The sequence below is a fragment of the Bombus vancouverensis genome, chromosome 7 (genome assembly GCF_051014615.1).
Source record: "Bombus vancouverensis nearcticus chromosome 7, iyBomVanc1_principal, whole genome shotgun sequence".
Taxonomy (NCBI): Eukaryota; Metazoa; Arthropoda; class Insecta; order Hymenoptera; family Apidae; genus Bombus; species Bombus vancouverensis.
The window spans coordinates 9,549,901-9,561,414 of record NC_134917.1 but is presented as its reverse complement, the minus strand read 5'-3'; the positions used below and the strand labels follow the sequence as shown (position 1 = coordinate 9,561,414).

Genomic DNA, 11,514 nt, shown 5'->3' with positions numbered 1-11,514 from the left:
GTCACATGTATACAGTCGAACGGTGAGAATGGCACTGAAGGGAGTTTGAGAGTCGAGCGTGGCTAAATTTCCGGACGCAGGGAGGCGCGGCGGTCAGGATCAGCCACAGGTTGCGCCCGTCTCGTTCACGCAGGCCGGGCATCTTGGCTGATCGCAAAGCGGGGAGGACACCCTCTCTGGCGAAGCGACAGAAAGAGAAATCGATTAACTTAACATCCAGTAGTATACGTTCTTTCTCGACGTCCGCGGCTCGTGCGTTACGATTTCGATCGCTTTCCGACTAGACTTTCGTGCTAACGTATTGTACGATAGTCGCTCGATATATGCACGTACGTACAGTACATAGGAATGAGACCGGGAATCTTCGTCACGGTTTTATGTTCCTTGCCAGTTTGAATTTTAAATAATTCCGATTCGATCGATCGAGTGGAGATTCTGAAAATATACGTGAAAGTATTTGAACACTTGGCATAGAAAAGTTTGGGTCATGACGAATAGGATGCAGATCTGCTGCTCTCTTGTTCACCAGTTTCGAAGCCAGTGAATTTCTTATTTTGTGCAATCGTAAAAGGAATTGTTGAATAATTTCGAGTGGTTGGATTACATCCGTTGGGCAATTTACACATCGGGTTGAATATCGTTTTTATCGAACAAAGTCAATGCGTAATGTTGGGAAGAAATTTGAACGGAATGTAGAAATGCGAATTTGAAATTGTCTAAATAGCGAGAGAGAAAGAAAGAAAGAAAGAAAGGAAGGAAGGAAGGAACATATAGAGGGTGTCTCAGGTAAATGGGATCACTTAAATATCTGCCTTATTTACAATTGTGGAAAGAATTTTTTCTTAAGATGATTTTTCCACGAGATTTCATTTATATTTTTAAATCGAATTCTATATATCTTTATCCATCAATCGATAGGTTTCTTTGATACACTATATGAAAGTATTAAGCAGCAGTTCTCGTGTAATAATAACAAAGGCAAATAATTTTTATGAATCGTTTTAGACTACCTATTTGCTATATGTGATTAAATCTTTTGAAAATATAAATATAGTCTTGAAATAGAAATGTAATTTTTGTTATTTCCATTTTTCTTATTGTTTATCAACTTTCTAAACAGCCATGATTAATAACATTTTGAACTGACGTGCACGATAATTAAAAAGCTAATTAATCGATTAATCATTCTCAGACAAAGTACGCTTTGTTACAAACTTCTCCAGAGATTGAACCTCAAATTTCTAGTTGATTATTTGTTTATAATATTCTTTTAAATAATATAAATTCAATTCATTTGCCAGAAAAAGTAAATTATTCTTCTAAACGTTAAAACTTTTCAATTTTTCATGCTTTCACTTCGAATCGTTTCGTTTTTCGTTCAATCTCAGCGTAAACTGTCTAACTTTAAGGAAATTTCGCAACTTTTGCATTCTAATGACTGTGACAAATGCTATGCTGCACGCAAACAATGAATTACTGAACTGAATTACGTTTGTGCTTCAAAATTATCTATTTATATTACAATAAGATCTAGTTCCATACAACCATTAGTTAATCTAAAATAAATTTATAAAAATCACTTGCTTTTATTGTTGTTACACGAAAATCTGCTCTTAAACTATTTATGTTTGAAAATGTTTAGTGTAAAAAATATTTTAACATTAATTTTATGGAATTTGCCCTATGAGAGACAAAGAAAGACGCAAAATTATACTTTGGTGTACTTCATATACAACATTTGATGAGATCAAAATTGAAATATCTTTTAAACTATGCATTTTTCGATATAAGTACCCTAATACTCTTGTGCAGAGAATAAAAAATCTCATCCACCGCTGTAAAAAAAATATATATGCACCTTAGAAAAGATCGATGACCTTGAAATGTCATTAAAAAATGATCTTGAGAAAATATTCTTTCCACCGTTATATATGACCCTTAAAACAGTTTAACTTTGTTCCGAGAAAATATTTCGTACAATTATAAATAAGGCAGTTATTTAAGTGATCTCATTTAGCTGATGATAAGATACCCGGTACAATGACAAATCTAAGGTATCTGCGTGCAACGATAGATGGTATTTTCCCTGGCTTCAAAATGCAAGCACATTACAAATAAAGCGAGTTCGAAAATTAATGAAATTTTAATCTTCTTTTTGTAAGAGAACGGTTGAGTTGCAATACATGGTTTCTTTGAGACCTTTCGTCCTCATGGACAATAGAGTACGATGCAATAAAAGAAATTCGACCTTGAATTTCAAGGACAAGATGATTAGAGTCACGCGGTCGCGACACGTAATTTCCTCGAACACCGCACTGTTTCGTCAGATTAATAGAAAAAACGACTTTTTATTAATATTTCATTAAAAGATACTTGTAAAAATTTGCAAGACAGTAATAACATAAATGACCATTTTCACATGTAACAAATGTTTATATTCTATTGTAATATTTTTTTTAATTTGTTTTGCATATAATTTTATATAATTCTATATAGCAATAAAGTAATATGGGAAGCTGAGAAATATAATAATATAAGTTAGGCGATTGATATTTTTCATAAAATAAGAATTCTCTTTTATTGTTATAAAGCATTCTCTCTCTCTCTCTCTCGCATATTCACGCACTTAATATATTTTTTAAAATTATAAATACATTTCGTAACATTTACTATTTTTGATCAATTAATTTAACTTGTTACTTTTTATAATTAAAATACATTATCAAACTCGAATGCAAAATTCAAGACAAACCATTATGAGTCTTAGGTTACTATACAATAATGTACTTATATGGCACATTATCAAAATTGTTATCAAGAGCGTAATATTTTGATTAAGTTTAAGCTTTTTCTTACGAGAAACTATTGTTCGTTTCTGTACAAAATACGAATATTTCGACATTTTTATTACAGCCAAAGTATTATTCTTACTAGTCAGAAGTAAAAATTAATTTCTTAATATAATAATGTATAATTCAGTCTTACCTGAACGTTATTGAAATGTCAATCTACTCTTTGAATTATTTCTTCATAATTGCGCCACGATTAGGCCATTATTATAGGCCTATTGACAATTACGCTCATTATCCAAACGCATTTAAAGAACGACTCTAAGTTGTACCATTCCGCAAATGCTTGGTTGAAAATGCCTGCCAATCATCGATCAAACTGTTCTATCTTTTATTTCAGGAAGCATTTTCATCGATTAGTGAACATGCAAAGTAACAAGTAAATGAACATTTCAGGCGCTAAATAGAACATAAATACACAACTTATGTGCTAACTTATGTAATTACAGATGTAATATACAAGATATGAGAAAATATTTATTTTTGGACATAAAAAAACCGACGAAGTCTGGTACGAAAGTTTACTGCAATTTACCAATTATTAAAATCTTACCTAAATAACCAAACATTCTACGTAAAAATAAATGATTCGTACTGAGATTTACAAGCAACAAGCGCTGCAGTACTATAAGGAAGTCTGTTACGTCTAATACTCTACACTTTAGACACAGCAGACGTTCTAGCAACACCAAACACTACCAACATGTATATGGCAATGAGTGGAAATCCACAAGAAGCAGTTGAGATCTTACAAACCTACATAAGTTCACTGAAGAATGGTTGCTAGAGCAGAGAATAATAGTCAATTATAATAAGTGTAATTACATTGTTTTCACTTTTCGTAGACACTCTAAAGATCATGCTTCACATCAATGAATACCGCAAACAAAAGTGATCAAATATCTGGAATTCCATTTACACTGGAAACTAACTTGGAAACAGCATGTACATAGAAAGATGCAACAAGAATTAGGAGGAAAGACGCGTCGTGGTTAACCAACCGTCGTTCGAAACTTAGCATAGTAAACAAACAGCTAATCTACAGAGTATTATCTAGGGTATTTCTATATAGGGTATCTATAGAGAGATAATAAAACGAATATGGACGTACGGCATCCAATTATGGGATATAGTGGCTAAAAGCCGCCGAAGCATTGCCAAAGTGGAAGCTATACAATCATACTTCGTAGCATAGTAGACGCACTTTGTTACATACTAAATGAAGAACTACGCGAAGATCTTCAAATGTCCGCTATAAAGGAGAAAATTCAGTGAATATCCGACAGACATAAAGCAACACCAATGAACCACCCAAACGCGCTAGCCAAATAAACTGTACACTGACAGTGTCGTTTAAAGGTTGAAAAAGAAACGACCGCAGCATCTAGAGTGACGCAAGATCAAATATTGAAACATTCTTGTATAGTGCTAATCCAATGAGATTAAAGTGTAGGAATCTACTGGGAGTTATTAAAAAAAAAGAAAAAATATGCAGCGCAAAGCACGTATTTCATTACAATTGAGAGTAACTTATAGTTATTTGCATTATTTAAATATTATAATATCGACATCTGTGAATATTGGTATTAATGCAAATAATTATATACTTATTATTCAAAGTTGTTGAATATAAATTATTTACATCTACAAGAATGTTTCGATTAAATTTCTAATGTTACGAAGTATAATGCATCGACGTATTTTTTTTCAGTATTCACTTCGTGTGTTGTATTACACAACATACATTCATTTTTCATTCATTGTTGTAAGTTTATCGCACTATTTATCGACGACAAGACGACAAGGTCTTTAGGTGTCGTCGTAAAACAAAGCGACAGAACTCAAGTTATTTGAAGTTATTATTACTTTAGAGATCGTTTTGAAATTTACTTTATTATTTTGAATTCTATCTTTAAAAAACACATCGTATTTAATACCTTTAGAATACTGATAAAATATATTTGCTACTTAAAGTAGTGAACTACCTTTCCTAGAACATGTAATTATCATAATACAATATTTTTATAAGTATGGAAAATTCGTAAATAAAGTTTTAGTTTTAGCAAATTTATTTACAAGTAAATAAGATGGACCACTTCAACAGAAGTTACATTATTCTATTAAATCAAATGGTAATTATTCGGAATAGAGGCTACTGCGTCGATTTCAATGACCTTGAAATATGTTGTAAAAGACAATATTCTGAGCAGGTATGTTTTGTTTAAGCGGTAATGCACAAATATCTGAGAAAATACAATGATACGAAAAGATGTTTCAGACAAAAATGGTATGGTATAGCGAGGTACATGCTGAACTTTTATCTACTTGACCTTGAGATGATCGTGAAACAGCCTGTAAAGGCGACATTAAAATTTTTATATGAATACCTCCATTTTTTATTATATATTTTTGTAGCTGACACTCAGATCTCATCAAAACACTATAAACTCTTATCTTCTGTGTCATCCACTATGAAAATATGAATTTTAAAATTCAATGTGCCGTCGGCATTAGCGTTACACGATGTCACCGCAGAAACATATAAAAATCATTTTCATAAATGCTGTACTGTCCAAATACAAGATCGGAATTTTCTAATATGTCCAAAACAGTCAATCATTTCTGAGCAGTCACTTTTAGCTGATATATTGTATTATTCTCTTGAATTTGAGAGTTTATATCATGATAGCAAATGGTGCGGAAGAGACAAGATTGTAATGTTCTGAAAACGTCCCTATGTCACCTATACGAATATGTGATAAAAATGGAAATTCCCATTTAAAAATTGTGATGTCACTATCATAACAAGTGCCAAAATTACCGCAAGGTCAAGTACACGAGAGTATAATATATCTTCTTCCATGTCAGGCAATTGTTGTCTGAAACATTTTTTCGTACCATTGATGTTTTTCAAAATATTTGTGTGGTTTGAGATAAAGTGGACATATTGTATATACTAAATCATTATTAAAAATAAAATTAATTTTTTTACTATTTTTAAAGGAAATATTCTTCAATCTGCCATATTAAACTCCGAATCTTCATCCATAATTTTTGATACACGGACCGTTTATTTTGAAAGTGACATAATTGAGGATTTTCCTTTGTTTTCAGATATTGAAGTGTTCGCGTTCCCACCGATTGAAAAATCCTAATAGGATCTTCTTAGTTTGTTCACGTCTGTACGCGTTTAAATAGATGTAAATACATTATACAAATAGGTCTTTGAGAATTAACTAAATGTCCTTCATATATGTTATTATTTACTAATTATCTACGGAGACAAAGAATTAGAGGAAACACTAATCGTCTCTACTTGAAAATTCCACAGGGCGGTTTTCGATATGTTATTATGGATTTCAATGAATAAGCAGGTTTAATATTTAATCTACGATTTGAGGGTCGCCGTGCACTCCGCTGCTCGAGCTAACCTACTTTCGTTCGTGTAAGAAGGTTTGCTCGCGCACAGGGATATTTCGGTTGATTTTTAATTGTCAGTGACTAAAAAACAAAGTCAGAAACGCAATATTTCTTATTCTTGATTTTCATCTTATTTTAGCCTCAAGAATCATCTCTCAAATTTTGTTACACCTGTAGCCGAAGACGTTCTATATACAAGGTGTCCCTCGTAATGGGATTCATTTTGCATACGTTCTTACCATTTGCGGCCATGTAGCAAGAAATGTTTTTAGCCGTATTTTAATAGCGTTGAGTGTACTATGTACAGATGACGATAAAAGATTTCCGATTGCCGTAAATTAGTTTTCGCATTATGCGCAACAATATTTCGTTGCTATCCGTCCGGATTTTTCCGGATTTGTTCTAGTTTTTATGAATATTCCTCACTCGCTGACCAAACGGTCAGCCTTCATCGATCATCCGTATTATCATGCTATACGTGCGTTGCGTGCAGTGATCTATCATGCGTCAGACGCATCTATACTAATATACCGGGTAGCAATGCATTTGTTTTTTCTAGGAACGATTTTTAAGTATTGTGTTCGTATCAGATGCATTAGGTGCAATCTACATGCAAACACACCGCTATCCGTCTACAATTTATAATTTACAGAAATTTGCATCGTGGATATTTAACCTAAAAAAGCATGTAGCTAGAGTTTTTAGATTTCAGGCGGAGAAGTCCGGGATTTTAATGCTCTTCATCCCAGATTATTAATTTTATGAATGGCAAACTTATTTAATAGTGATATCAGTTCGATCAGCTTTTGATTGCTTTGTCATTTTCAAGATATGTTATTATAACTTCGATTAAGATATTTTATATTTTACTTGATTATTTTACGTAGGACACCCTATAAACACAGGGTGACTGAATATCGCTATTACATCGGGGACTATTTGACAGTCAACAATGACGATTACTATAGTGGAGACAGTTGTATTAGTAATTGTATTTTGTATAGTAGTTGCATTAGTAATTTGTATAGGAGTAATTTAACGTATAGATAAAAGTTATTTTAAACGATTAATTGCTTGTTATTAATTCTACGACTGCGATGTAACGAAATTTGATATCGCGATAGTATGGATAATTTTAATAACGTCGCGATTTGAAACACCAAATTAAACGATTATCGTGTTAATTTATAAAAAAAACTAGGTGAAAAGAAAAATTACTGGTACGTGTAAGTCAGTAAGTATAACGATTGATCGATAAGTTATCTATAATTTGATAAAGAAGCCGAGCGGAAATTTGATGCTTAGCGACATCATAAGACCATATGCAGTCTTTGTGAAGATACTCGATACTGTATTTTATTCTTGCAAAAATGCATGTAAGTAATAGAACAACACTTAATCTTTACGTTATAATATGGTAAATTTTCTTTCTTCGTCTGATGGAACTGATTTACGTTAGATGTCATTTCATCTCGGTGAAAATGAAGTTATTTTGTTTGATGAATGGCACGCGATAGATGGACAAGGTATTGGATGGTCCATGGTTGGTATTATTCTTTTGACGTCTATATATGAAGGATTAAAAAGCTATCGGTGAGTGACTTACGATTATTTTTATAATTAAGATATGTGTTACGGATGGAATTATCGAAATATATTAATTTGCTTCTTTCTTTGTGTGTATATGTGTGTTTAGTGATCATTTGTTCATCAATACAGCACGGTTATGGAAAACGAAAAATAACAGATCTAGGACGTATGTATTTTATCTTTCAGATATTTTTATTTAAAGTCATCGGGATTTTTATTACAATTATGGATACTCGATATCCTTAATTTTTGTTATTTTAGACATACGAGATATAACATTTGTCGTTCGCGTGAATTTATTTAAGTTAAGAGCTAATAAATTTAGAATCAAAGATTGTTATAATAATGATACTGTAAAGTCACTTCGAATAAGTAACTAATATGTAAATAAAATAAATAGTCCCATGATAAAACGAAAGTTACTTATTTCCTTTAAAAATACGCCTATTTATTCGTAAAAAAATTAATTTAAACGAATTTTATACCAATTAGAGTATCTGAAACATGAATTTATCAAAACTATTTCTCAATATACGAAACATTTTAATTTTGGATTTAGATTATTACTGTGTTCTGTCAAAGTTAGTTCTTATATCTTTTCTGCAATTTACTATTTCTTATAACATCAAAAAAACTGTGTTCCTATTAAATGGAGATAAATATATTATTATTACAATAAATACATTATTATTAAACACCGAGAATACCATTTACTAAATATGTTTTGTTTCAGGTCATTCCTGTTTTCGAAAATACACTTCTTCCAAACAATTATCCACGTTATTCAGTTGATCATAGGATATTGCCTTATGTTAATTTTCATGACGTACAATATTTGGCTTTGCCTCGCTGTGGCGTTAGGTGCAGGTCTTGGTTATTGGCTGTTTGCTTGGGAAAAGTCCAGTGGTGATAATATTGATTGCTGCTTGTAAATCTTAAAACAGTATTTTGTAATGATATAATTAATCCCGTATTATCGTGCTCTTAAAGCGCTCATATATAATTAAAATTATAATGTAAATAATTTGTACATCATTTACGATATTGAATTTATGAAAATAGTCCTACATATTTATTTATAAAGCGTCAATTTTGTTTCAGAGGCATTTGAAACAGTACTTTGACAGAAAATATTTTTTAGATAGAAATAAATGTAACTTTCTGGTATATAATAGTGCTATTATAGCACTAATATATAGACAGAATTATTATATATGTATTATCGTCAAAGATTTAAATATAAATAGAAAAAAACTATAAACTTATAATTTTTTACATAGATCATGTAAAAAAATAAGCGTGTACATAGAGTGTTAAATTTGCCTGTAATAAACATTTCTCTGTATTCATGTAATAATTATATAATTCGTCATTTATATATGTATAAATAATAACTTTCTGATAAATTTTTGTTCAGTAATCATAATTGACTAATTAACTGATGTTGTACAGTATATACAATAATCAACTGGACACGATCGTTATCTAATCAGGAGTCACTATTTATTGTACAACATTATCAGTATTTCGATCATTCAGTGTATCGTCGGTGCAGGAGAGCTACCACAGGTTAAATATAAAATATTTCTTGTAGTACAAAAATAGTAACAAAGATAAGTTTAAGATGAACGCTTATAGTCACAGCCGAGAAACAATGTGCGGCACAAGCACAAGAATTGTATTTAAAAAAGAGTTCAAGACAGTTAATGATATAATACTCGGATGGGATACGTTTAACAGTATAACGTTAGTTCTCTTCGTGGTACTCTTTTGTGTTTGGTGTATAATGTTCTTTATAATGTATGATTCAAATGCTATGAGTCATGGAGATCATTCAGCTCACCAACACTAAGAGCATTAACTCGAGATACACCGTTTTTAACAATACGTAAGTGTTACTACTTATACTATTGAACAAAAAGATAAATTCAATAGACAAATAAACTATCTAGTGCACTCTGATGATAACTAATAGTTATTAGTGCTCTAGTGTTGGAATTATCTATTAGCTATCACAAATGTATAAATATAACAACAAACAATAGTATCAATTCATTCTGTAGAATCATTTATTTCTATCATAATTCTTATATACTTTTATATCAGGTCTTAGATATTAGGTTTTAGATATTAGGAACGATTCTTATTCTATTTTTATTCTTTCATATTTTTCTTAGAGAACAGAGAACAATACATTGCCATATTATGAATATTATGTTTCTGTTTTAGGTAATAATGAATTTACTTGTACTATCCAAGAAGAAAATGATAAGCCTGCAGACCCGAAGTTTACCTACATCGTATTTTCAACTGAGAAACGAATTTTTGATACTTGCGAAGAATTTCGGAAAAAGAGCTCGAAACGACTCTGTAGCAAATGTATACTACCATTCAGGTTTTCTAATTTATTCCATAATAAATGCAATATTTTATATACAATTCTTTTTAAGTTCCTTCGTTACGATATTTCCAACAGTAATTAATAAATAAAATTAGAAATACGTATTCCAATATGGACAATTCTAAGAAATATTATTCTGTACAGTTCGAACTGAAAATTTCACGTCCGGTGAGCAATCGTCTGATAAACAATTTATATCACTGTAACAAGCATATCAGAAAGTGTCAGAGATTAAACGATATCCTCGTTAAGAATGGTAACGAGGCGTCGTAATCGTTTGTTCGTTTGCCTATGCCTGAACGAAAACCATTATACCAAAACAGAAGTTTCTTTCTTAAAAACAGAAGAAAGAAAAAGACATCACAAATTGTTCACATATGTCCTTCCCATTTATTTTCATTCCTGTTGGCATCTGGCGGCATCTAGATACGGTTCACACAGGTAGTACGAACCGTCAAGTCATTATACTTGACACGACGAGTCTCGCACAATTGCACGCTGCGTTTTATTCACCCTTTCGTGAAAAGAGAGACAGAGTAAGGGTGAAGTACTCTTCGTCATGACATCTGTCACGAGAATGGTACAGAAACGTTAGATGGTACAGTGGGCGTAATAAAAATTTGCTGAAACTATTATCTACTCACGCAAATCATTTGCTTTGTTTAATGGTAACCGGATAGTTTCTGTTACAGTGATGGAATTTATTACGTAATTTGAGATAAATTTACGCGTTAAATATATTTCAATAATTCACATATTTAAAGTCAATGCCTTTATATTATAACTCGTCTGGACAACGCGGATGTTTATGCAAATTCATTGAAACGAATGGAATTTAAATAGAGTTTTATTTGTAAATTAAATATTGTAACAAATATCTTGTATATTTTTGTTTTACTCTATAGAATCCATGTACATCTTTAAACTTGAAGTTTAAAAGAAAATATGAATATTTAATTGAAAAAGGTTGAATATCACAACAATATTATACATATACTTAGCTAGATATAAAGTGTAACACTCTACACATATGCATTGCTTCGAAAATAACTTACATTTCGGACATCAAAATTTAGTATTAGAATCCAAGTTTTTTTTATAACAGTATAACACAAAAACAATTTTGTTAGATCGGTCTATATCCACCAGAAAATCTTCCTTTTTTAATTTACGATATCTAGTAACATTATTGTTAAATTGGTCGTAGAATAATAGTACTCGAAGTCGACAATAAAGGAACATCGCCAAGAACAT

The 11,514-nt window shown here is 31.3% G+C and overlaps 1 protein-coding gene across 6 annotated transcripts; it reads left to right on the top strand.

Moving 5' to 3' along the window:
• Positions 1–52: 52 nt before the first annotated feature.
• LOC117159129 (high affinity copper uptake protein 1) lies at positions 53–10,298 on the top strand. Of its 6 annotated transcripts, none has more exons than XM_076619737.1 (7): positions 53–329; positions 3,190–3,228; positions 3,299–7,645; positions 7,729–7,862; positions 7,966–8,025; positions 8,593–9,747; positions 10,089–10,298. In XM_076619737.1, the coding sequence occupies exons 3-6, from the start codon at positions 7,640–7,642 to the stop codon at positions 8,789–8,791; spliced, it is 399 nt and encodes a 132-aa protein (XP_076475852.1). In that variant the 5' UTR covers positions 53–329; positions 3,190–3,228; positions 3,299–7,639; the 3' UTR covers positions 8,792–9,747; positions 10,089–10,298. The 6 variants fall into 6 exon arrangements, with proteins under 6 accessions (XP_076475852.1, XP_076475850.1, XP_076475848.1 ...); XM_076619735.1 differs by having other exon boundaries at positions 53–786; XM_076619733.1 differs by having other exon boundaries at positions 53–786; positions 3,190–7,645.
• The last annotated feature ends 1,216 nt before the right edge of the window (positions 10,299–11,514 follow it).

Coding starts and splice junctions, on each gene's coding strand:
- LOC117159129 (XM_076619737.1), top strand. Junction 7,863..7,965: donor GAAGGATTAAAAAGCTATCG/GTGAGTGACTTA, acceptor ATGTGTGTTTAG/TGATCATTTGTTCATCAATA. Junction 8,026..8,592: donor AAAAATAACAGATCTAGGAC/GTATGTATTTTA, acceptor GTTTTGTTTCAG/GTCATTCCTGTTTTCGAAAA.